This window comes from Malurus melanocephalus, unplaced genomic scaffold (assembly GCF_030028575.1).
Source record: "Malurus melanocephalus ecotype Western Australia unplaced genomic scaffold, MMel_1.1 scaffold_14, whole genome shotgun sequence".
NCBI lineage: Eukaryota > Metazoa > Chordata > Aves > Passeriformes > Maluridae > Malurus > Malurus melanocephalus.
In genome coordinates, this window is record NW_026623246.1 from 845,043 (window position 1) to 867,959 (window position 22,917).

Genomic DNA, 22,917 nt, shown 5'->3' on the forward strand with positions numbered 1-22,917 from the left:
AACCATTTGCAGTTTCTGAGCTTGGTTGTGGTGCCAGCTTTGTACAGATAAATATAGAACCTGTGGCATTTTCAAAAGCCATTTGGAGTAACTCTTCAATACAAGCACTTCAGCAGAGATTAAACACATTATTTGGGTTTTCYGCCTAAAGAAAAAAAAACACTTGAAAAATTGGCAGAAGTACCAGTTTCTTCAAATGACAAAGTTTTCTTCCCCAAACTGAGGCTGGCAATTGGCAGCTCTTTACAAAGACAATTTTTTTTCTTTCTTCTCTCCCCTTCCCTACTCCTTGATTTCAAAATAACCTTCAAGGCAAAAAGAGCAGTACACAGCAACATATAAAAAGAAAAAGAAACTGATTAAAATTTCTCACTCCTWGAAGAGAATGCTTTGCATTTTAACTAAGTTGTATCAGATAAAATGCTACCACATTCCTACAGAAGAAATCAACACATTACAGGAAACTGGACACATACATTCCTMAAGGAATTTCCTATTCAGAAGTCCTATTGAAGAAACTAAGCAACAATACAAATGAAGAGCTTTATTAAAATCACTTGGAATATCATATGAAATTTAATATTGTATAATATAGGTGCAAACTCCCTGATATCAACAGGATGTGACACATGTGAAGACAGGACATTAATATACATATAAATAGAAAAGCTAAAATATGTTTGACAGTGATGTATTAAATGGCTACATAAATGTGACCATAATTAGGAGAATATGTAATTTTGTTTCCCTCTAGCAGTATCTTCTAAAGCATTATACATAGTAAATTGCATTTAATTCTAGTCCCCGCTTTCTTATAAGTAACAGGAGATGTGTAGAAATATTATAGGCACAAGCAAAAGCAATGTTAAAGATACAAAAACAGAGGCAGAAGCCAGGCACTTATTTGTTCTTGGCTGCCAGAGGTTTACGGCTGATTTTCTTTGACTTGTCATTGTTCTTCTTTGGAGGCTCAGGGTTTGCCTGCATGTGTCTCCCATAAAGACTGTAAGGAAATGAGAAAAAAGAATTGTGACACAACCATTAAACACAGACTTTAATCCTGCAGCATATTAAACAATGCATCTAGTTACTAGAAATATATATATATATATATATATATATATAAGGTCTTTATTTTGTCTCAACACACTGAATTTTCTGTGAGACCTCAAGCTGCAGTCATTAACATTTGGTTTTTCGTGACTTTTCAGGGGAGTAACATCAGGGAAGAGCAGACCTTTGGAGCAGTGAAGGAGCAATCAGTTTTGCCTTCAGAAACTAGCAACCTTTATTCTGCAGTTATGGGATTAAGGCTCGGAAGGCTGCAAGGATGTGTATTCAAGTAGACAATGACAAAAATTGGGTTGAACTGGAGAGATAGAGTGCCTGCTTAGAGCAAAGTGAGCATCATCCCTAACCAGAAAACCCAAGGGCTTGATAATGTGACAGAGAGCAATGGTGTCACAGCCGCCTTTGCTGCTCACACATGATTGATGGCACTGGGACAGCGACCAACACATCAATGCCACATTAGTAAGTACCACTGATTAAATGTTGACAAAGTATCCTACAATTAAGATGGCTAGCATTCACTGTGAAGCTAAATAGACTACATGGCTGAGAGGATCTTGCTAAATATCACATAGTAATTAATAGATAATTCATGAGTAATCCTGATTAAACTAAATTAAAAACCTACCCAAAATAAACACAGCCCAAACTTCCCTTACGGACATAAAGTGCTTTATGAAGATGCATTCTGTAGGTTTTGGTTGAGGTAATTTTCTTCAAAGTAGCTGGTACGAGGCTATGGTTTGGATTTTGCACTGAAAACAGGTTTGATAATGCAGGGATGTTTTAGTTATTGCTAAGCAGTGCTTGCACAGAGCCAAGGCCTTTTCTTCTCCTCACTCCAATAGTCAGAGGGCTGGGAGCGCACAAGTTGCTGGGAGAGATGCAGCAAGGACATTTGACCCCAGCCATACCACATCATGCTCATCATATAAAGACAGGGAAAGAAGGAAGGAGGGATGTTTGGAGTGAGGATGTTTGTCTTCCCAAGTAACCATTACACRTCATTATGGAGGTCTTTTCCAATCTTTGTGATTCTGTCACTTTATTCTATTATTTACTATTCTAACTATGTCAGAAGGTTAGAAGCTACCACCTGCCCTTAATTTTGTGCTGCTGTATATGGAAGATACTTCAGCTGTGGGTTTCCTGGACCGGGGAATGGGATTAGAGCTTCTTGTAGGGTGGGGTGGAGAGGCAGTGCTCGCTTTCACCTTTTCAGCAGCTGAAGTTTTACATCATGCTGCTAAGCATGCTGCTGTCAAGGTGTACTCTTGCCAAAACAGCCTTGCTCAAGGAAAATACGACTGTAAACTATGATATTACTTCACCCTACTGAAATTTTATGTGTGCCATCAGCAATGTCAACAAGGGATCAGATGCCATTTCCTGATGAATGCAGAGAGCCCTGACCCTCTATGGTAACTACATGCTTCATATTAGCTACAATACACATACTTTTATTTCATAAGATAGAGCTCCAGCAGCACAAGGCTGTATTTTATCCAAGTACACAGTATRTGTATTAATCAAATAACATCCTAAATAACTGTCCTGTTTTGGAAGGTGTTAAGTGAGTTGAGAGGGACAGTCTCATGGAGAATGGAGATGGTTCAGTATCATGAAATGCTATCACCGTAAAAGAGCACAGAAGTGACATTCAAGGAGATTGTCCCATCAGAAACTGACCCAGGATGGGAAAGGTCAGGGAATATGCATCATCTTATTCTGAACAATATGCAGTGCAGCATTTGGACCACTGTCATCAGTAATTTTGTAATTCTTAGCAGTTAGCACTAGTTCGGTAAATCCTAAATTCACATTCAAGCTGGTTTTTGGCGCTTTTCAAGTCCATATTTGGGACTTTAGGCACTGAATTAACAGAGAATCCACTGATCCACTGTATCTGACCACACAAATCCTTCATGGWTAGGAACAGAAGTCCCCTGTCACTGCTCCAAGTTCCACATCCTGCTGCCCCACAGATCCTTTGCCCTGTTAGTGCCAGCTTAAAGAGGACTGAAATAGCTTTAGTGTTCTCACTTGTAACATACCCTCCTTTTGATCAGGTTGGTTTAGGCTCTCCCTTTTTGCTTTGGAAACTTTACATCAGTTCCCTCTCAAGTGATCCCTTTGGCATTCATTCTGCCTCTCATTTCCTCCCTTCTCAGGGCAAATGTTCCAGTTTGTGGAGTGGCAGAGCTCAGAATTCCTCAGAAGGAATTCTACTGACAACACAGTTGCTTTCAAAATGCAGAAAACCTGAATATTGACAATTTTGAATTAACTTCAGGGTTCTGGTAAAGTCTTCTTGGGCAATGCTTTGACTGCGAAATGAGGTTCAGCACCCACTGTGTGTGTTAAGCAGTAAAAATACCAACTGACCTGCTAGWATTTTTGGTATTTTTTTGTATTTGCTCCTTATGATATTCAGTGCTGTTGGTGCTYGAGCAACTTCTTGTGACCTATGCAAATACTACATTAGTAGAAACAGACGTACATGAGTTGAAGGCATCTACAGCACGTTCACATTCCTTTTACTTATTCTCATGTCCAACCTCTTCTATCAGCATGTGCACTGAAGTTTCACCCAGCAAGCAATTACCGAGTTTGAAATAAGAAAATCAAATATTTCTACTTAGGTTTCCCTGGCAAAATAAGAGGAAGTTTCAAGGCACATTGCTGTCCCAGCTGAAGATGAGTGCTTTACAATCTCTCATGTGGTCTGCTATGCAGAGGGCAAGGATCAGATGTATTTAGATTATACAAACCTTCACACACAGRGTCTCTCTCTTCTGTTTACATACATCAAATATGAGKAGACATATGGWGTCACAACAACAYTTAAATACAATAATGACTGTGATAWTGCCTCTGGGACAGAATTTGCCTTCTGTTACACCAGGGAAAAGAGAATTCAAAATTTTCAACGAACTTCTGGTACAACAACAGACACCACTTTTATGGCTCCCAAGGGGAACAAAAGCCACAGGAAAAAAAAGGCAAAAGAAAAAAACTAACGGAGCTTATCTGCACAGAGAAGCAACTATTTGAATTCCCYAAGAATCTACAACCCTTTAGCTGTAACAGATATGAAGTTTGCATAYAGTCTTTAATAACTGCAGTACTTACTGGAAAGACACAGACACAGAAATAGCTGTAGCCAAGCTGTACAAACTATGTACATGCTCTTGCTTTGCACAGAGTCAGATGTGTTAGGCAGAGACACTTGCACATCATCCTTGGCAGCAGAGGTCAGCTGAAGACACGCACACAGACAGTTCTGCTCTCAGCTGACGGATGGTAATGTGCTAGAGGATGGCACCTTGACATAGCTGTTTGTATGACTAGACCCTTAGCCGAGGCAGATTGTCTCCATAAACACACAAAAGAATTTTGACGTAGATTGTGGCCACGGTTTCAAGGCAGATTTGTGAGATAAATGCTAATAATGTATTCACAGCAGTGCCTTCCCACTTGATATTTTGAAACATCACCTGTTCACAGGGCTGCTACGGCTCTGAGCAGGACACTACACACAGCTTGAAGGCCAAAACCTCTGCTGAAGAACAAAACCTGGAGTGCAAACAAATATTTGAGATGTTTGCAGTTTGCAACAACAGTCAGAAGCTGGTTATTGTAACCACAGCTCAGAAACTGCAGAACCTTTGTAGACTTAGCAGCTRCAGTATTGCAGGCAGCCTTCTCATCACGTTAAAATGAAAGGGGAGATTACATGCAAGACTGAAAGTGCAGAAAGCCCTCAGAGACTCCCAGTTGCCTTCTTTCCTTGTATATATTTTTAAAGTATCTTTCATGAACATAAATGTTTCTTTTTATGCAGATGTAAACATAAACAAAATCTTCCTGCATTCTCCACCTGCCCCACTGGAAGTAACAAATGAGAGCAGCATGGCTGCTGCAGCAGCAAAACTAACAACATCAAGTGAGAAAGATGCTCATTAAACTTCATCATTCTGTCTACTTTAATGATGCTTCTACTTAATAAAAATTCCCTAAGTATTTGCAAGGATATTAGGCAAGGTCTCTGGTTATGTATCAGGGGTCTAAGCTGTCACTAGCAAGCATGCAGTTCAGGAGAGGCATTCCCAAGAGGAGAGAGTGAATACAGCTTTCTTGGAATAAATTCAGAGRGAATCAATAACCACAGCTTGCCACATTACTTAAGCATTTAGGAAGGTAGGTGATCCTTCTAAATTAAACCACAAATTGCTAAATGTTGCAATTTACAACATGATATCAGACATGGAATCGTGTAACTGGAAAACATAGGGTCTTGCTACCAAAATCTCTGAATTTAAAACTAGAACTATAGTTAAAATTCATAAAATTCATAAAGGTCAAAAGAGTCACCTTCAAAAACAAATCCAGCATGACTGCCTCCAATTTTTCTCTCTTGTACAGCAAAATGCTCACTAGCCAAGAGCTACGTGCTCCCAGAGATAAGAGAGAATTTGTGTAAGTTAGGGAACTAGTGCAAAGAGTTTGATGCACACATTGATTTTTTTGAGTTTAAGCATTTTGAAAGAGTATGTCAAGACCGAGCCATGGGAAACACACTGGTCTCACTTTCTGTCTGTAACAGACCTACAGGGTGAATAAGCAGCATAAAAAGGACCACACAGTTGAACATGGTCCTGGAGAGATGCTACTTCCAGCTATGTACCATAATCAGGGAAACAAGAGTGAAACATTCCAGATCTGCTCGATTTTTCAAAAGCTGGAGCTCAYGATCAGGCACATATTTAGTTCTCAGATGAAGCTTCAGAAGTGGGTATTCACAGAAACATCAGCAGGACGATCTCACTCCCCAGCTGCTGAAGCAGGAGAGGGGAAATCTGAATCAGTRGTGGTCTCACTAGAAATCCAAAGCTGACAGAAGTGCTTGCATGAATGACACATGCCGGCTACCCTGTGTTAGTTACAGTTCACAAGCACTTACAGCAAGGTGCTYTTGCCACAGCAGTTTTTGTGTAGCTAATTGCTGCTCTGGTACCCCCCTCTGAGTGACTGGGACTGACCTTTTCTCCTGTGGGAGCTGCTAACATGTCATCCCTTCAGACCACATATTCTCTCTCCCAGGAAAGAGACAGATAGTGAGATTTAATTTCAGTTAGTCAGTACCAGCAAGAGAAAACAGTGGAGGTTAAAATTACTATGCAAATATTGAATTATTTTGGTAATTTACCAATAATGTTTTTAATCTTTGTGACAGAGTCAGATGGTCCCAATGAAGAGGAACCCTGTATGGGTAAATGAAACTAGTATCTGTTTTCCTTACAAATGGCAAACTGCAGCTTTAGGATTCTTAGTAAGGAAAAACAGACACAAATTTTTCAGTTAATTTTTTGCCCTTTGTTTTCAAGTGCTCTGAGAGCAAATGGCAGCAATGTCAGTGATACTCATTATCTGAAGCTCTTGCAAGTTTCTTCAAAACCCCTCAGCTTTGGGATGTCCCTGTCTGTGCAGCAGTTCTCTCCTCTTACTCCACAATGGAGGCAGCACTGGATGAAGGGGGCATATGCTGGCAATGCCACATGCTGCACTGAACCTGCAGCTCTCAAAYGTGCTGTGAAACTGCTCCACTATTTTTAGGTCTATTAACAGTTTGCCTTCCCCTACAGCCCACTGACACTCTGGGATGCCTAATGCTTCAGACTGCCCSCAATCTCCACATGCCAGAGCCCAGCCCTGAGACACTCCCAAGTGTAACAACCTGTGTTATTTTTCTCTTCCTTCCATCTGCCATAGTTATCTTCATAACCCAATGTGCCTACAGACTTTGCTCATCACCATTCTTGCGAATCCCCTCTTAGTCTGCATTTCACCTTTCAAAGAGACTTTCTACATCACCAGAAATCCCTAATACCCTCAAATGCTTTTTTGGGTCTTCACCCCCAAAGGCACTTGTTAAGGGAACTGATCATCTCTTCCCATCTTGGATTAGCTCTTTTTCTTTGTGCTAGTTTCATTTTTTGGAGTACAAATTAGATAAGAAAAAGAGGMTTCAGTACAGGTGGTGAGTTAGGTAACCAAGCCCATGTCTCCCAGTCAGTGGAGGTCTGGCTAATGAAGCCAGTGGARTAAAGTGCTTTTTGGGTGATCAAGTACAAGTGTCTGCCGTGAGGCACTTAGTTGCAGTGCTCTGTTAAAGAGTTTTACCAGCTACAGGGGACAGTGGGTAGCTAGCTGACACGCAGACACTCATGTTTAGCTATTTTAAAACTCTAGATGGAGTCCACCCAGCCACTCCCTCTATGTTCCCACTCTGCACTCTCACAAGCTGTTAGCTACCCTACATTAGAGACTCTGCTGAGTCAYGCAGTCCAAAGTTGACTTACTCAGAATTCCTGCCTAAAAACACTCCAAATCTCAACAAGCAAAAAAAAGTATTCTGCCAAAACTTTCTGGAGYTCACTGTTTCAGAAACCATGTAGTATGTGCACCCTCCAAAACAAATCCCACGTGTCTCCTACTGGCCACTTCACTATTTGGTTTTCCACAGGGCTCCCTTCTGCTGGATCCSTTCACCCCAGTCTATTCCCTTACATTTCCTGCTCTAGATACCTGAAGAAAAGGAAGACTCAACCTTTTTGTACCACATTATTCACCCTCTGTCTCCACAGGTTACTGTCAGAGACAAGCCTTGACCAGAGGGACCTCTGGCCTCAGCTCAGGAGCTCCCTGTTATCAGCCCAGCCCAAACACGGCAGCTGTAAAGGGAACACAGTCCAGTGGATGCATAAGGAGACACCTTGGGGAAAACATGTCCATGAAGGGAGATTTGAGCTAACCATGATTTATAACACTTGCTCTCCTATAGGGCTGGCAATTGATGGATAATTTTAATTCTGCCAGGCACATCCACTCTTAAAATGGTTAATTTAATCCTTGCTTCTTTTAACTCACCATTTTGCAGGTTATGGGGAACTAATTTTCTTTTCCATAAAGGAATTCCAAGTAGGTGTTAGGTATTTCTTTAATTAATACACAGTAATAGAAGAAAGCCTTCTCCTTATATTCTCTGAGGCTAGCAGCCKTTTGAAGCAAGTACTTTAAATGTGAGACTTGTTAGGGAAGCACAGTTGGAAGCTCACAGAAGCCTAGCAAAAAAAAAAAAGACTTTTTCAAAAGAAAAATGTACAGGCCAAGATTTGCAAAGCTGGCTAATGACCTTGCATACCCAATCTGAAAGACCTTGTAAGATCTCTGGCTTTTGGCAGAGATAATTTTGAAAGCACAAGGAACACCAGCATCTAGTTTCTGGAAGTCAGACCTATCTCAATACGCAGGGAACACAGCACTGAAAATCTCAKCTGTGCTACAAATCCAGAGAGATACACAAGGGAGGCCTCCATGGAACTGTCACGAAGATGGATAGSAGAGGGCATGCTTATGCTTCTTTCAAAACAGAGACAAACAGGAATTAAGATATCATCTACAGAATCTATTATGCTGATAAAACAACGCCCAGCTAGCCCAGTATAATGAAACAGCAGCCTGAGAGGACCAGGGAGAGAACAATTCGTTTCTGCATGTGGATAGTCCTATCAGACTACTTTGATTGTGAAGAATTTCTCACTTGGTACTCAGATCTTCAAGCACATTCAGGAGGCATGATCTCCCTTCTCATGCTCCCCTTCGCATGATGCAAAGAGTTGTTCAGCCTACAAGTGCAGATCAGTCCCTGAATCTACCTCAGGCATGAAAAAACTGCACAGGCCAGAAACTGAAGGGTAAGAATTCCCACAGATTGCAGTGGATATTTTTGTACTTGTTTACATAGCTCAAATTATAATTTCCTGCCTAGGACCAGAAGAAACAATTTAGTGCCAGATACAGGCATCAGCTTGAACACTGAGGGCTGAGGTATCCACTAGAACAAATGGCATCCTACATCTAATTCATCAAAAGCACTTAGGAGCCAGAAGATCTGCATGACCATGCTCAGCTTCCCTGGCAGACACCAGCACAGGGAGCGGCAGTGTAAAATGCAAGAAGGAAGAAGATTACTCAAGTGAGAAAGAAGTGTGTTCTGTTTACTGAAGTCATCTGTATCACAACCCTTATTTTTATGTATCTGTAATTTGTGAGCATGCAGTTAATCAACAGTTGTTCCATTTCCCCAAACCATGTTGCTGGGACAACATTCAAGGACATCTGCCTGATCCCAAACGAACCCTGGACAGGCAGCAAACACAGTACAGAAAACACACTGGCATGCAGCACAGACACCCTCCTGGAGACAGCTGAGCACAGTATTCTTCAATCTTATGTTATTTTAATGTTGTTGTCTGCATGGACTCCTTTGGGTTTCAGTAAAACAGGGCTCACTTTCCTTTCTGAATGCTACACTGCTGCTCAGATAAATGCCCTTACATAATCTTTATTATTGATTTATTACATGCATTTTGTTGTGCACCTAATTAACATTTAAAAAAAGGAAAACAGAGGGCAAAAATAGCTACGTGCAAGCCAAGGAACTTTCTTTAAGTTATTCTGTGTCTGGCAGGTATGTATTTCTTTTCCAGTAACTAGACAAAGTGTACCAATAAAATGTATAGAAGGGACTCTGGGGAAATACTGATACAGAGAGCCTCATCTTTTCTTTTTTCTTCCTTTTTTTTTTTTTTTTTTTTTTAAAGCAAAATTGAAGTGTCGGAGTTAATCCGAGCCTGCTCTGCTGCACACTGAGGATGACCAGTTTCACTGGCAGTAGCATGGAGAACATTCAGGAGACTGCAATTCCCCATACACAGGGTTTATACAGCTGCYCTGCTCTGCTGGGCTGGCTCACACTCCTCTCCCAGGGTGTCGGCCTCTGCTATCCCAACTGGCTGCAGGGYCAGCTCTCCCAACAGCTCCTTAAAATAAACCTAAGGACTGGACAGTGATGAGGGACACAGTGACAAGGTGGGGAACTCAACCAAACTAACCCCTCTGAATCACCACCTCTGAGACCCTCACAGGGAAAGSAAAAAGTCCCAATCCTGTCACACAACCACTTGCCTGACCCAATACAAGAAACTCTGGGGACCACYGTATAAAGGGGGCACAGGATTTACTGTGGGACACTTAGACAGAGCMTTGGGATTGAACAAGATATTTAAGGATTATAAAGACAAAGAGAGTGGAAGTGAATGACCAAGGATGACGGCAGAGACCAAGTGCAGGGAAAAGGAGAGGATCAGGCAGGGAATAAATGAGGTTAATAGTGTGAAAGRAGGAGGAGGTCAGAACACTTCTTTGGTAGAACTCTGTGCCAAATTACCTTTACTCTGTCCTGCCTAAACCCTGTTTCTAGATGTTTTCTGTGTGASTGTGCCCTCTGTTTCGACAGCATGCATGCATGTCCCATCAGCAAAGTTCAAAATAGATCATCTGGTCAACAGGATGGACAGAGTCCCAGGTATTGGAGAGACAAAGGGACTCTAGGGTCAGCCCCCCAAAAGACTGAGGGGATGCAGACTGTTAAGACTGGGTCTGAGGGCCTGGTATCAAGATTGGGGAGCCAGGTATCAAGAGGGATCCTTGGCACAGGGTTTTCCCTGAGCATTGTAGGGAAACATATTGAGGAATGCAGTCTGGATGTTGTTTGTCCTCTCTGTGTTTATGTGTTCATCTGTCCTCCCACCATGCCAATGTGCCCAAGGCTGGCTATGTGTATATTCATGTTCTGAATCTGTGGTTAGCCTTGCTACTGACAGGACAAGGGAACAGGAATTTGGAGCAGTTGTTCAGTGCCATCAGTGAAGGAATTAACTTGGTACCTCCAGGACACTGGATTTAGCTGCTCAAAAGCACTACCAGGACGAAGGTGAAGAATGGAGGAAACTCACTTCACTTTATGSCAACAACTGCAATGAAAATATCACTCTTTGACACAAAGGACCACATCTGCAGTGCTACACATCTGAGACATTCCAATTTCCCTCAGACACATGAGTTGACTTTAACTCATGATAGAGACACCTTCCAAAAATGTTGTTCTTGGACTGAACTTTTGAACATAGCTTAACAGGTCAATGCAGGTCTTTCCAGTTCACAAACACAAGCCTTTTAACTATTCCCAGGCCAGCATGGGCATAAACATTCCAATTATGTCARTCTCACACACACCCGGTAAATTGCACAGTGACAGATCAACAACCATGCAAAAAAGAAAGGTGATTCAAAGTCAATTTCAAATTCATTGTCATCATATATGCTAAAATGGTAAAATACTGAAAGCCAAAGACTGAGTAGTTCTATATGGAARCAAAAAATATCAATATAATGGGTTTCCAGTTATATAACTTTACTATGGAAGACCAAAGATGGGCACTCAGAAAGCCATATACAAAAATGATACAGACTATTCACCTAATTTTCCAGCCAGTTTTGAACAAAGCATCACAACCTTAGTATTTGGCAAACAATCACTGGGTTTTAAGCAAATCTTTGGTGATTTTCCATGGMTTTTACTGTGCCAGCAAAGCTGTTCCAGAATCTTTTCAGGAGGGACCTATGCTATGTGGCAGCCAATAATCTTTATGGCAACACTACAATGAGAATGTCGCTTACTGTAATGAGCAGAGATCATAAGTTAAGCCCCCAGCTACCTTTCCATTATTTTTCATTAGAGTTTTTCCAGCTTTGTTAGGCTTCAAAGTACTCAGGGAATTACCCCAAATTAGGCTCACTAGTCAGCTCTTCATTACTCAGACCACACTGAAACTGAGCAATCAGCAAACCGAACCAGCTCCTGAGTAACACAAGACACTAACATTTGTTTGAATGTTTACCACTGCTTTTTTAGTTTGTCCTCTTTCTTACAGCTCTGCTCTGTGAAACAAACTTCCCAACAGTTGGAGGCGTTTCTGAAACAACAGCAAAATCACATAGTATTTTTTCATGCCATTAACACCTTGAGYAAAGGGTTGGGCTTCCCTTCATCTTCACCAGAAACAAACTGTGAAATAGTCACGCTTTCTAAACAGCAGTGTAGATGTGTGTTCCATACTGCTACATGAAGTGGGTGAGATAAAAAGTCTCCTTGCTATGTAAATCCTCATCTCTTGMAGAATTCCTATCTATGGCAGATTTTTACACTGTCTTCCTTCCCTCTTGCTAAGCCAGAAGCTGACCAACCCTCTGGAAAAAATAGTAACATTGACACCAGACGTTTCTGATATCATCCAATCCGCACGACTTCCAAGTTGCTTTCACTGTCTTTCAGAGCCCACAGTGTGAACAACATAAAGCCTTTTGAAAGGCTTTCTTCACCCCCAATGTCTGCCAAGACAAAATGGCAATATAGCATCAGCCTGATTTTGATTTCGACAAGATCAATACAAGTTTTGCTTCTGATTTCATTGGGTTCAAGGTYTGACCTTTAAGGTTAATTATCCATGCAAGCAAAAAGGCAAATTCGCAGTTGCAGTGCGGCTCACAAACCCCAAACTATGTACAACAACATATGAGCAACATCTAGGCTGGCTATGAACAGTGGAGTGAAAATTACGCTTTGTCATCGAGGGCTAGTAATAGCTAAGGCCAATGAGTCACTCTGTGACTTCTTAATGCATGTATTGACCAAAATAGTTTCTCTTGCAAAGAAGGTGGGATTATGCATACTGATCTGGTTTTGCTCAACATCCTTTTGCTGTAGGTAGGCAGCACTTATCCTAAATGGTTGGTGCTTACGAATGCTCATGAGCTAGAGGAACAAATATGGAACTTTTATTTAAAAGGACAAGAACTAGTTTACTCATCAGATATTTGCAAAAGGCACCCACGGGAGCCTTCACGCATGATGTAAAATAAACCAGTGATTCCACCTGCTTCTGGGCAAGAGGAAAAGGAACATGGAGTTGAAAACACTTGCACTAAGTGCCACAGCAGCAACAAAAGCAGAGAGTGAAACAACAGGGAGTGAAACCCAATGCTTCAATCTCGGTGGACAAACTGCAGGTCATCTACTTTGCATCTTCTTTGAAACATGTTGGAAAACACATTGTAGGCAGGGCAAACATGGTTTTCTTGTTTCTTTCTGGCTTCTCAACCAACAGGCTACAAATATGCTTTCCAAATCCCAGCCTATGCTAGGAAACAGGCAAGCAAACAGACAACCCCTTACTTGTGAAAAATACTGTATTAGATTGGATATTAGGAGAAATTTCTACACTGAAAGGGAAGTCAAGCYTTAGAACAGATTGCCCAGGGAATTAGTGGAATCACCACCTCTGGAAGTATTCAAAATACATGTAGATCTGATGCTCAAAGGCATAGTTTAATGGTAGACTAGAAGTGCRGTGCTCATGGTTGGACTCAATGATCTCAAAGGTCTTTTGCAACCTTTGTGATTCTGTGATTCGAAACCATCCCATCATTCCCCAAACTTGCAATATGGAGCAGATTTATGAGACAGGACWGGGAAAAGCAAAGTGACAAAAGATTTGTCAACAGCTGTCACTGAGAATGCACTTCATTAACCTGTCAATTACCGTGTCTAGGAGACACATTTATTGACAACTTACTGCCAATTGATCCAACATCTATATAAAGCTCTTCTTATGCAACGAGCTTGCTGACTCAGATGATGATGAGATCTAYATAGAATTAATAGCTATACTAAGCTCCAAATTGCCCTAATTTCTAAACAAAATRAAATCAGAAGTGATAAAATTCGACCAACATTTCAGCAGCTAGATGATATTCACTGCTTACAGCACCTTTTAGAAGGAGATTCACTCTGATACAGCTGGGGTAAAAGTATGGCATGGGTATAAAGTAAAAGTCCTTATGTAAACACTGTTTTTTACTTCTATGGCCATACATACCTGCAGTTTTACTTGTGAAATACAGGGACTCTGCATTTACTACTCCCTCAATTTAGCATGGAAGCACCCAGAGATGTTCAGGGCTGTATGGCACCCAAGGGCTCTGCGCGGTCGGGTGCCTCAGCCTCCCTCCAGGACAGGYTAATGCTGCAAATGGCTAATTGATCCTGCAATGGCTTTAACAACTGGCAATCACTTCACACAGCTGGCAACATTCCTGCAGTGCACACACTCCCATCCGTTGCCTGCTTTGCTTTGTACTACCCATTTTATCACTTCATGATAAGGCAGAGTCAAAGACAGCAGGCATAACCTATTCTGGCATCTCCATCTGGCTTTATATATCAGACTTGTGCTGCTCTGGTGGATTAGTTTCAGATCCCTGTTGGCAGATCAAAGGCAGCAATAATAACCACAAATCAATCCCTCTTTAAAGCCTAAAACATCTTCTCCCTCATAGCATGCCTCATTTCTTCAGCACTCCAGAGCCCTTATAAATACCAACTTTGCCTAGACACAACAGTTGTATGCAGATACTCAGGCCCTGGAGAATTTGGCACTGTAYTTTCATCTGCTTTTTTCTGTTCTATTATGACAATCAAAATGAGCAGCATCAGTAGAGAGATGCTCATGTAGCTTAAACATGAGTCCCTAAAAGTCAGAAAGCTGCTTGGTGCCAAAATGAGTGCATACACAGAAGATGGCTTGCTTCCCTCAGTCTCAGGTAATGTATTTTCCAGTGCTCATCAGAGCTGTATTTCCACTGAAGCATCCAGCTACCATCAGTTCACTGCTCAGCGAAACAAGCTGACCAACAGATGTTTTCAGATGCAGAAAAGATGCACCCTCAGTTGAACAACTGCACAGTGGACAAGTTGCTTTCTAATGGTGTTTCCAGACAGGCCCCCTTTGATTAGCACATGCTCTAGGGCTCAGAAAAGGGATTAATGAGGTTCAAGATCCACACTGTTACTCCCATACAGGGGAAACATCTGGACCCTTTCACCATGACTGTGCTTGCATTCTTGAAATGGCTCTTGATTTCCTGATGTTCAYCTGTTAGGATTTATCTAAAGGCAATGGAAGTTAAAAAAAATAACTTAAAGACCAGGTATCAGCTCTACCTGGTYATATCTTGCTGCCAAAATGAGACTTTTACGTTTGTTTGCTGCCTCTCTGTAACACCTTCACAGGGACAAAGCTRCATTTACCATGATGTAGCTAGGCAGTTCCTTAGGTCTCAAATCACCCAGAGATACCGTGGCCAAAAAAAAAAAAATAAAGCTGTGCCTTGGATTTTACAGGAAAACTGCACTTGTGTTGTAAAAGATATACCTGCATAGGCAGTGAAAACATGAACTCTTCCTCTTATCCTTCTTTGAGTCTTTCATCTTGTAACTTGCAGCTTGAACTACATCTCTGAAGAGACTGCAACATCAAYTACATCAGCAGTAGTTCAATATTCCTACATTCTACTTAGAACGAAACCTAGCAAAAATGAGACCTGCTTAAAGATCTCCTGAAACTCTTAACAAAAAAAATTAATCAATTAAAGACAAACACACACAAATATTCTGGTGCCAACATTGCTTTTGTACAGCTTGCAAGGGCCAGAAAGAACTAATATCTCAGGATTACCACRTAAGGGCTTTAAAAATATTTCGTCCCAAAATTCTTTTGAATACAAATGTAAAGTCCTTTGATCCTGATTTTTTTTTTTCAGTATTCAATTAAGCTCCACTCAATTTACTGTTTGCCCCTTATAATTTTTACTATACACATAGAATTAGAAGAGTCTCAACATATGGAAAATGTGGATGGTACATATTGCTCATAGCCACACATAATTTTAAGAACTGTAACTGTACTATTTCTAGATAGTTTTTAAACTATGACAAAGATGCATGCTATTGAAGAAAAATGGCGAGCCTATAAAAAGCTGTATGTGTTTGAGTCAATCAAGTAAAGAGAGTATAGTTTTCTTCTTATAGTATGATTCTTTTCCATGCTAGTGGAAGCAGAAAGTCAGAAAGATTAACCAAAGACCAAGAAAAAAAGACCATCCTCTTCTTYCCTCTCCCACTACTGAGCTTAGAAAAATGCCCAAAACAGGAAAAAAAAAAGACACTGGCAGCTTCTAGGACAGCTTAATAAACTTTGGGGAAGGCCTTAGTGTTGAATTTGCCTTCCCAGTGGTACTTAAAGCACTGCTACTAAAGCAATACAATAAAGTTTATGACCTTGTCTTTACTGCTGTGTAACTTATCTTTGAGAAATGATACTATAGTGAACAACTGCTCTCTATGAATCTCTTTGGGCTTCAATGGACTGCAGGTTTTATCACAGCAAGTAAACTGGAACAGGACTGAACTCCAAACTGAAATAAATATAACCTATTTTTGGATTAATGACAAATACTTAATTCAAAACTTAAATACGAGTACACTCAAGTGGTTTTTTATGCTTCATGTCAACTTCCCAACTAAAAGTCTTTTTGACATGCTTTACACTGAAATGTAAAAGAAACAAATTTCAGAACCACTTGTATTTCCTTCTATTCAAAAAAATTCCCCTTTTCTGTTTTATTAGTTTCCTATCAAAAAGCACAGGCATCCTTCCATAAAAAAAACCTAAAAAACCCCACAACCAAAACAGAATGAAAGTCACAAATCCAAAACCAAACTGCAAATTCAAAATAAATATAATTAAACCTCAGTGACCAAAGGTATACCAGTTTCACTTCTCTGCCTAGTTTACTGCTCATGGCACAGTTTGCTCAGACCACTTTCCAGCACTGTAGCTAYCCTGCTCTAGTTACCCTGTTTTTGTTCTGGGGTGCATGCTTTCTCTCAGGTCAGCAAGTTAATGTGCCTATGCAGCTCTTTGATTAGCAGATTTAATATGGTGGAGGCAAGGGAAACCCTAACCAGAGGAAAAAAGGAAAAAGAAAGAAGATATATCAATCCATTTTTTTAACTCAAAACTCCCCCCCATAAATCAGATGGTGGGAACTGGAAGGTGAAACTGCACAGGGATTGTGCATATGTGCAGTGGAGAAAACTTCATTGTCACTCAAAGCCCACAAGCCATGCAATGCTGACATAAAGAGAGATGAGGAATGAGAACTACGGGACAGAGACCCACAGAATAATGGGCAGCCCAATTTCTTGCCCAGGAYTTATCAGACAGGTCTGTAGAACAGTTTTGTAAGAAAGCTGATTTAGCCCAGAGAAACAACTGTGCTTAAAGACCRGTGACCTCTGAGTACAGCAGCGTAGTTTTCACCCCTGGATGTTACGATTGTTGGACAAGTAGCATTTCTTCATGCTTTTGTCTATCACAAGATGATTTTTTTGACAAATTCCAACATTTCAGGGAATGTCCTACGCAATGGAAAATGTCATATTCATTTTGATGAAAACAAGAAAATGAGACGGAAAAAGTACATCTACGCATGAGTTTGTGACCTCTTGCAGTGGTTAGCAGATGCAGCCGTTTCAGCCATGCAGGTCTGAAGGTAATGGACTGTAGACCAAGAGCCATGGAATRGATGCCACTTTCTTTGCCAGAGTTAACAAATCTGGCAAAGAACCCTCCTTTCTTCCATATCCTTGCAGGACTTGCAGTACAGTTTAGGAATGATGACACTCAAAATTGCCTCAGGGAGAAAGACCAAGCTAGGGGAAGGATGGAAGAGAGGAAGGAAGAGCTATGAGGTCAAAACAGGGCTAAGAGATACACAAAGCTTCATGTATGGAAAAGCAACTGACCCTGRCAAAAGAAGACAAACCTGGTATGTTGTAAGAAAAATGCAGGCAATTCTCATTTCAGCAAAGAAAGGGAGCATGGAAAGAATGAAGGAATACATGATCATGCAGACCATGTAAATTCATGAAGCCCTTATGGTATAGAAGAACAGGGGGAGTTCTTGACTGATGCAAGGAGCATACCCCCCCAAATAGTGTTCTCCTTATTCTGATTTTCAGTACCATTACCTCAGGAGAAAGCAGTCACCATGAGTACACACTGCAGACCATTCCCCATTAAAACATACATGGTGCTTGTCATTTCTTCACATCCATCTCTCAGTCACATTAGCTCCATTAATGAAAAAATAAATGTTGCAAAAGGGAAGTATTAACACAGCCAATACTGAGGACATTAATTTTAAAAATGCTATTTACTTTGTATCAGAGCAGTCATATATCTTGATCTTGAGCAGTTCTTAGTCTTGTCCAGATTCTGATTCCATGCTGTAGAGATGAACTCTGTCCTGACTCTCCTTCCTGCATATGATTAATTCACTCGACATCTTTAGTACTGTACCCACTTAATAGGTTTCATGTATTTAGTAGAAGACAGTAATTCTTATTAAAGCAAAAATGAGTCTTTTAGTGCAAATCTTGGTCAGTGACTTACTATAAGGTATAGACACAACACAGCTAAAACTATCTGCTTGAAGAGAGAAGTCACCTGGCTCTGTACACAACAGTTGGCCCAAACAATTTTGTGAGAAATCTGCAGCTCCCTGAAGAGTGGGTGGGTTCCCAGTCTCGAGGGATAAGTGCTAGGTCCAGCCAGCTGCCTACGAGTATCATCAGCATCTGTCTCTAAARATCCAAGAGCTCAGACACAGGACCCTAGTGAAGACAGCCATGCAGGTAGCCCGCCTTCCTAAATCTGTTCCACTAACACAGACCAACAATGTTAACTCCACATTTTCTCTGAATCAACAGAAAAATCTATAGAGAGCACAAAATGACTGCTAAAGCACAAAGAAAAGGTCAGGCTGCATTTTTTTTTATTTGCCAAGAGAACTAGGCAGCCAGAGCAGGAGAGGCCGTGTAGCCTCTGGGATGTGTGGGTGGCGATCTCAAGACACAAAGGATCTGGCAATTATCTCCATGGCAGTCACTGTTAGGAGTAAGCAAAATATTTTCAGGAATGGGACAGGAACCAGAARCAATTATCCTGTCAGGAAATGTGCCTACAGATAACTTGGAAATGACCTGCACATGTGAACACAAGTTGAGTTTATTTCTGCCACCTTCTCACATGTCCAAGACATGACTTCAGTCATTCTTAGCAGATGCCAGGTGACCTTGATGTTTCTCTAGCTCTGACACATTATTGCCTGTCGCCCCAGCAGGGCTCTTTGGCAGACATCACATGCTAAGTTAGCATTACTAAAGCCCCAGCTGATATTCTCTTCAAAACTCCTCTGTTCCCCCTTTCTTGGTCTCTATGGCAACACCCAGCATCCTGCAAACAGCACGAGCCAGCTCAGGGCTCACTCTGCACTCATTCATCTCAGATGTTTGAAGAATTGCCTCTTTCACCTGTACAATGTTTCTAAAACCAGGGTTTTACTCCCTGCTGATGTCCCCACATCTCTGACACAGTTCCATGGTTCCGTGTCACAAACCCATCACGGCTGCCCCAAATGAGGTGCCACTCCAGACTAAGTAGAAGAGCCAAAATCAAAACCACACATGTTGTCTATCATCGGAGGCAGACTGCAGACCTTCTCTTGAAAATCCTGGTTCTTATAAGAGCTTTCCCTTTTAAAAGCTATCCCTGCTAAGTTAAAGCATTGAAGATGAGCTGTAGATYGCCAAAATAAAAACAGGGAGGCAAGCACAAAAGAGCAGGACTTACCTTTGAYCTACATTTTTTCCAGGATACATCTTCCTTATCTGCTATTTTGTTTAAATAGGCTGTGATTATGTTATTATTCCTCACTTTACACTCATTCTGTACTTGGCCTGGGAGAATCGAGATTTCATTTAACTGGATTCTGTTCTTACTTATTCTTTTGCTGTATTCTCAAGGCATTATTTTGGTACTGGTAACTTTCAATCAGATATTCTCAGAGCCTTTCTGAACATTTTTTCACTAATTTGGATTTTTTTTTTAGTAAGACAAGGATATATCTGTAGTGTACTTCTTATTCCTGCCAGAACAATGAAGAACATGCTGGGAGTTCACAGCTTTAAGAAAAAATAATCAACACATAAAATAAACACAGTTTGAAGAAAGAAAGAAATTTCTTTGAAGGAATTACATTATTTTTGCAAAAATTAGTTTAATAGTACTTCTGTTTATGTGTATGGGGGAAAAAACTACACATGCTAACGGGAGATCTGTAACTTCTCCCAGTACATGGAAGAAAAGATTTTCTTTCAGAAGGAAAAAGTAATTTTCGTTGAGACAGTATATAATTTTCCACACACAAATGTGTTCATCCAAACCCAACCTACATCTCTCCGTACCTTATGCTCAAATTTTCTCTCACGGCATTCAATACATTAAGTGCTGCCTAACTCCCACCTCCTGAATTCAGCAAAATTTTTTTTTTCCTTTAAAAGAACACCCTTTGAAATAGAGTGTATTCTTCTTGTTATGGCCTACAACTTAGAGGCTGAAAACACCCATTAGTTAACAACCTACCTATTACCCTGTAAAGTGTTAACAAGTGTGAACCCCTGCTGTAAAGAAATTGCCCAAAGAAAAGGGCAGTGCACACTCCCTGGTCCGCTCTTGTCTGAAAAGCAAAAGCGTACTGGGGCTTTATCACTCAAAAAGCCTTGCTCTTTTATTCTGCCGTTCTGGCTAACCTTTGTTAGCCAGCAAATAAAAGGCTGGGCCACATCACATCCCTGCACATACTCATGAATCTTGGTCAGCATCTAAATCCTGGGAGCTCTGTACCTCTTCTGGAGCCACCTCACCACCCTAGGGACAGGGAGATGCTTGAGATTATGCACCACTAATGTATTTACACTGAAGGCTGCACACCCTTATACACCTGAGCTATCAAGACAAAGCATTTTCTAATTACTGGATTAAAAGAGGGRAGGGGATGTACTAAAACCTGCACTTTTCTAGAAGCAAGAGGAAGAGATGATACAAAATGGCTCAGAATAATTTTAAAGCCTGTTACTTCAAGCTGTGATCCTAAAATAATGTGATTCAAATAATTCAAAGCAGCCACTGAGTTTAGCAATGTAATGGTATTAAAGGAGGTGTAGCTGACCCAAAGCAAACATGGTGAACCACAAAATCACAAAAAGGAAACCCAGAGTCCTAAGAAGATGACAAGCAAGAAAACACAAGTTGGATGCACTTCTGACATTTGTCCATTGTACTGGTCTCCCATCTAATGATTGGTAATGGGAGGAAAAGGCAGGCAATATTGTCTTACATCCTACCCTTTGACTGTGTGCTTGATTTCTGCTTTTACTGAATCCTCCATTTTTTCTGCTATTGCACTTCCTCCAATCTCTTCCCATTTGCCTAATCAGCCAATCCTTCTCATTTATCTTCCCTGTGCTGGATTTCAGCTCTTCCCATTTCTTTTCTCTTTCCAGCTCGTCAGCCTTTGTCTTTTTAGCGGTCTTCCTCCTGTACCACTTTTATGCTTTCTTCTTCCTTTTCTTGTTTCTCATCCTTTTATCACTTCTTTTTTATATATAGGATACTCATCTTTCCATCTGTGCTCCTTTTTTGCCTCTCTGGTGGTTGTATCTGAAGAGGAGTAATTCTGTTTTGAGACACTTAAGTAGGAAAATGAAGGTCTCTTCTTAATATTTTTCACAGCAGATGGGCGTACACTGCACAGAGGGGATCTGCTAAAATGCATTTTATTTTCCTGGATCCCATATAATCGTTTAAAGAAATATTTTAGAAGTATTTAAAAAGGATTTCCYGTGAAATATTTAATATAAATCTTTATGGGAATTGCAGTAAGTTTCWTTTTTTTCCTTAAAAAGCAGGCATGAAATAAAAGTTATTACTGACATCTGTCATATTTTAAATTCCTTTATAAAATTTAGTTGTGGCAGCAACAGATGTACCATAAAATACTGTGAAACAATCTCCCTAATAGAGCATCCTTTAAGCAAAGCAGATCCATCATTGACAGTCATTTAGTAACACAGGAGGCAGCTTCCCAGGAGATATTTGCTGCTGTTATATTAGAGRTAATTAAACTATAAGGTGATTTATTTCTTTGCAGCCATGTAATTGAACTTTCTAAAGCCATTAATGATACCYTATGAAAGTATCAGCAGATGCAGAACATGATTATCCCCAACAAAACTGTGTTTACAWCACACAGAGCCACAAAAATTCTACAAAATGCCATTTATTGGCAAAACATTAATATATTAACCCACAAAGGACAGTGCACTGAGGGCAGAAATGCTGTCACTAAATGTACAGCTCTCCACCCTTCCCCCAGCTCTCTCTTTCCTGTGATTGACAGTGATTTTCAGAGAGGAGGCATTATCTTCAGGCTAGAAAATCTGAGTACATAAAAAATAGTTTTTTATTAGTTCTTTTGCAGCACTACTGATTACTAAAGGAAGCTCTAGACAACAAAATATATATATTTAAAAATAATGTGTATTTAAGGGTGAAAAAAACCCTGTGTATGAAAATAGGAGTATCAATGCCTCACATATTTTCCCCACCATATTAACTAATACAGCAAAAAAAAATCCTTGATATGTCATTTGCTGATTGATGAGCACAGAGAACTGAGACCTGAGCACAGAATTTTATTGCAGAAGACATTTTCATCTGCAGCCAAATCACCAGGGAAACACTTTGTCAAACAACTTCATTCTGCAGGGAGACTTTGTGACAATACTGGCAACTTAAGAATTTGTTCTGGTTTTTCCAGCAGCATCTACCTGTCCATGTTGAGAAATATTTACAGCAGCACTGCAATTCATGCAGATGACCAGCTTAAAACCTGGGAACAAGTGTTTCACATTTCATTGCAGCAATACATAAACAAATAGATGCTCACAAGCTCTAGTTTTAAAGCAGTATTTCTCTCTTTATCTATATATAAACAGTCAAATATATTTTTTTTGAAGAGTTTCATACCAAATCCATGTATTTTCATAATAASTGACCTTATATCAAGCATCAGCCGTGCTACAAACCAATACTTGTTTTCAAGAGCTCAAGTACCTCTTTTACCCTTTTTTTTTTT

The 22,917-nt window shown here is 40.4% G+C and overlaps 1 protein-coding gene across 1 annotated transcript in view; it reads right to left on the reverse strand.

Annotated features, from left to right (window-relative positions):
- Positions 1–212: 212 nt before the first annotated feature.
- The window catches only part of RSU1 (Ras suppressor protein 1), a 102,156-nt gene continuing 79,451 nt past the window's right edge, over positions 213–22,917 (reverse strand). The window contains exon 9 of the mRNA XM_057383317.1: positions 213–1,003. Within this exon, the coding sequence (XP_057239300.1) occupies positions 901–1,003 (103 nt within the window). The 3' untranslated portion in view covers positions 213–900. The remainder of the gene's footprint in view (positions 1,004–22,917) is intronic.